Raw genomic sequence first — 4,776 nt, forward strand, 5'->3', positions numbered from 1 at the left:
GACGAATATCGAGACAGCCCACCTCAAAATCCAGATCAATTGTGGGATCAAGTTCTTGCTCTCTGGGAAGTTTTCACTCAGGACCAGAATTATTTCCGCGATCTGGGGCCTGTTTCACAATGTTTACAATCTTTGTAAATTGTAAACTTTGCTTGTAAATTGTAAACTTCTGTTTCACAATCTTTGTTTGTAATGTTGAACTTTACAAAGGAAATCAAATCTTTACAAATTAAATTTTGCTCACTTTACAAGTGTTCTGTTTCACAATGAATGGCCGTGTGCACCATTCTCGATCATCTAGCCCGTTTATCAGCAATCACGGAAACATGGTCAATTCTTGACAATGATCAAGTTACAGATGCGGTGCACCGACATTTTCCCTCGATCAACTCATTACCGTCAGCTGACGGTACGCTCGCTTGAGAAGAATCATCTGAGCGCTAGGTAACCGCGTATAAAACAGCGAACGAACGCACTCTGTCAATTATCGCTTCGTTTTTGTTTGTCGCCTTGTCGGACTGTTTCAAACATCGTCACAGGTTTCAAAACAAGTTTCATGGAAGAAAAAAAGAAAAGAGCACCGAACTTCTCACAGTTCGAAGTGGGAATTCTTTTAGAACTCGTCGGCAATTCGGCATCTATATTAGAAAATAAAAGTACTGACGGAAGTTCTCTAAGAGAAAAGCAGGCTACCTGGTTGGATTTAACCTCACAATTCAACGCTGTTCCAGGTGAGTTATACGTGTTTACATAATTCGGGAACATTTTAGAACATGGATTGCACGTACCAAATTATGTCTTAAAATACTAAAAAGAACAGATTTGTCTGCGTTTGTCGAATGCGCATCATTATATTTACGAAAAGGCACTTTTCAGTGCCAATAATTTATTTTGTGTGCACAAGGTTGGAATTTTGAACTAAGAGGGAAAGGGTGCAATCCATGTTCTGGAGTTTATCCCATCCACATAATTTATACAGTGGTTATTTCATACTTTTGATAATAATTGGGAAAATTTTAGTATACGGATACCTCACTGACAATTATCTTGAAATAGGCTACTAAAAAGAGCAGATTTGTATGTATTTGTCGAATTCTCATCATCTTGCTTACGAAGAGACATTGCAGAGCCAATAATTTATTTGGGAAAATTTCAGTATACGGATACCTCACTAACAATTATTATTAAAAAAAAAAAGGCAATTCATCTGTGTATGTCGAATACGCATCATCATGCATACGAAAAGGAAGTTTTTAGTGCCAATTTATTTTGTGTGCATGAGATTGGAATTTTGGAGTAAGAGGGAAAGGAAAGTATCCTTGTTCTGAAATTTATCCATTTATTTTGTGTTCACAAGGTTGGAATTTTGGAGTAAGAGGGAAAGGAAGGTATCCGTGTAATTTCTCTTAATTCAAGCGTCAATAGCCTTATTGTCCAAAACGTCATGTAGGTCCTAATAGTTTGAAACTGCAAATCTATAGCTAATAAGTGATAATCTCGCATTCCACAAAATGGTCATTTAGTTTTACTATATTATTACCAGCATATAATAACTACTTTATTATTAAATTGGACAGTTAGGCCTAAATAATATTTTGTCCTCAAGTAAAGTCCCCAGAAACATATATAAAATATTAGTCTATTTTTACAAAAAATATATATATATTTTTATTATTCATCTGCAAACTTGCAGAGACATATCACTTTTTAGCCATCGATATATTATTAGACCTCCCTGTGAAAACTGTTGGGTAGTGTAAGGAGTGATTAAATGAAATTGAAGATTAGACAGAAGTGAATAAAATAAATTTATTGCAATTTATATCAGTGTTCAATATCATAATCAAGTAGTATTATAATTTTAAAAAATTCCAGCGGTCTACATTAATACAAATGAACATGACAGTTATCTGATAAATTAAATAATTTACATCAATTGAACATAATATGTAATAGGTAAATAGCCTATTTACAGTGAGGTCAGTATTAAACTATTTTGAACTACTTTTTACTTCACAAAAACACACAAAAAAAATATTTTTTTTTAACAATTTTCTCTTTTTTTCTATTAATACAGGGTTGCCGAGTTAAAATTCTGAAAAAGCTGAAATTCATGTTAAAAACAACAAAAATAAGCTGACACCATTAATTATTATTTTCATAAGATAAAATAAGTAAATACATTACCATGCATACAATAACAAACTATTCAGCATTTGAAATGTAAAACACACAACAAATACAGCCAGATTGCTATGAATTATTTTTATTATACTCTTCAGTGTGGTACATCTGACTTTATTAAAATATTTTTTGTCAAACACTTGTTCAGGGCACTTTCCAACATAGTTTAATTTGCAACATGCAATGGAAGAGAGAGTTCTGAGTTTCATTTTGTCGTTTCTATAAAAATGTGTATTGAAAACTTAAATTAACCGATTAATACAAAATAGACATTGGCACAGCAATTGTGACAAAAGCTGACAACAGATATGAACTGACAAGCTGACAAACTTTAGAAAATGCTGGTCAGTTTTAAAACCTGACACTTGGCAAAACTGTTAATAAAATACAGTAAACCTAAGTTAAGCTGAGCAAACCTAAACTAAAGTGACAAGCCAGGCTTGCTGTACAGTGAGAGTATATTTCCAAAAAAAATTTCACATTCTTTTTGTAAAACAGCAATTAAATCGAGGTTTTGCAGAAAAAAAAAGTTACGAAATCCAGTACTGACCTCGTTGTAAATAATGAATATGTAATATAATGTGGAGTTATTGGAAGCTGTGATGAGTAAAATAAAATTACACAAGTTCCTTTCTTTCTAAAATTAAATAAGCTTATTATGCAGGGTCCCCTACAAAGTTTGAAGTATATTGTACTTATGGTTGAAAATTATACATTAATAGAGACTGTGAATACATTTAACCCACATTTTCTATATAGCAGCATAATTATTAACATGATTTTTACATATTTATGTTTCTTTATGTTTTAGGTGTAACAAAAAGGTCTACACAAAATCTAAAAGTATGCTATGAGAATTTAAAAAGACGTCTACGCAAAGACCTTGCAGATGAGAAAGTAGAGACATATAAGACTGGCGGAGGAAAAAAGAACATTAAAACCACAAACATTGACCCTAAACTACTAGAAATTATGGGCCATTCTGTAAGACCCTTACAAAATGCCTTTGACTCTGATACTAGTTATCAGGGTGACGTTTTGTATGATGGTAGTTTGTCAGTAGTAACTACACAGTATGAGGTACCATCAACATCAACTGCTCCTGAAATGGAACCAGTTGAGCAGGCATCAACAGTATCAGCTACTGTAATACAGGACATCACACAGAGAGTAAATGTACAGACACCAGTCGATATGGTATCGCCTAATATCTTCCAAGAAAAGGAAGTGGCACACTCCAAGACCCCAGCCAGCTCCAAGCAGTACCAATGGAATCGTCGTCGGATGCCTCAAAAACCAAAACCTTCATGTGATGCTGTAGCTGACACCTTTAAAAAAAGAATAAATGTACTGGAAAATCAATTACGAATGATGGAGGAACATCTAAAAGAAATTAGGATAAAAAACTTAAAAATTTCAGTGTTACGACAGAAACTAAAATACTGGAAAAAAAAAAATTCTGTTAATTGAAATGCCTACCACTGTCTCTTCCAGTTTTCAACTGGGTCATTCCGTGTCATTTCAACCAATATTCTTTCAAAATGTCACCCACCATCTCAGATCATCTTCGTATTAGGTGAACATGTTTGCTTACCTGAGATGTGAACATAACCAAAATATTTGTTTTACTTGTAGCACCATTTCTTTGTTATAGCTTCATGAAAATATAAAAATTGCATATATGTCACAAACACGGTTTATAAGGTACTCCAGAAACAAAAATTGCTGCAAAAATGGAATAACTGTACTTGATTCTTGTATTTAATTGTTTGTTTGTTATTGAAGATTTTGAAATTACTATTGATATGAAATTATAATTGTTTGCTTTCTTTTACACACACGCACACACACATTATAACACTTTCCATGGATTTGGGCCAAATGGTTAATCCGTTTCAGTATCAGTTATCAGTAGTTGTTTCAATGGTCGTTCCTAATGTCTTGTTCCCCAAGGTTGGAAATTTTTCATTATTCTTGGGAGACAATGTCGTGGCATCCATTGGATGTGTTCAAACTAGTTATTTTTGTATTTAATCCAGCACTGATGTAACTTTCAGTTACTGGTAATTTAAAATTTGTTTATTAGCCTTGTGATCTAACAAAATAGCTATACTGCGCAGTTTTTCTCATGAACTTCATTTCAGCCGCTCTAATTCTTGATTTATCAGATGTTTCTAGAGTCCATATGTCACTACCATACATTAACATTGGAAGTGCCAAATTGTTATAAATTTTACTCTAGTAGGTACTCCTTGAAAATTTTGTAGGTTAAAAAATATTATTTATGAGTCCTGTTATTTTTAGGAACTTTGAGATGTAATTTTTTTCATTCTCATGAGACAGTAAACATCCTAAATAGTTAAATGACTTTGTTTGCTCAGTGATTTTATTATTAGTAACTATTTCACTTCTTACTGGTTCTTGGCCTATGAATGTCATCATTTTTGTTTTTTATGGTAGAAATTGCCATTTCATAAGCTTGTATAACTTTATTCAGTTTATGCGCTGCTATTTGTAAAAAATATATATATCTGTGTGTGTGTGTGTGTGTGTGCGTATTTTAACTGTATATACTTACAGCCTTAGACACAA

General features: G+C 32.8%; 1 protein-coding gene across 1 annotated transcript; it reads left to right on the plus strand.

The window, feature by feature from the left end:
- The first annotated feature begins 284 nt into the window (after window positions 1–284).
- LOC138691413 (myb/SANT-like DNA-binding domain-containing protein 3) lies at window positions 285–3,654 on the plus strand. Its single transcript, XM_069813325.1, has 2 exons — window positions 285–731; window positions 2,996–3,654. Exons 1-2 carry the CDS (start codon window positions 557–559, stop codon window positions 3,652–3,654), a joined length of 834 nt encoding a protein of 277 aa, XP_069669426.1. The 5' UTR covers window positions 285–556.
- The last annotated feature ends 1,122 nt before the right edge of the window (window positions 3,655–4,776 follow it).

Source organism: Periplaneta americana, chromosome 16 (assembly GCF_040183065.1).
Source record: "Periplaneta americana isolate PAMFEO1 chromosome 16, P.americana_PAMFEO1_priV1, whole genome shotgun sequence".
NCBI lineage: Eukaryota > Metazoa > Arthropoda > Insecta > Blattodea > Blattidae > Periplaneta > Periplaneta americana.

Bases quoted from the DNA above. Each gene is read 5' to 3' on its own strand.
- LOC138691413 (XM_069813325.1), top strand. From the start codon at position 557: ATGGAAGAAAAAAAGAAAAGAGCACCGAACTTCTCACAGTTCGAAGTG. The intron at 732-2,995 runs GTGAGTTATACG...TTTATGTTTTAG, and splicing joins ACAATTCAACGCTGTTCCAG to GTGTAACAAAAAGGTCTACA.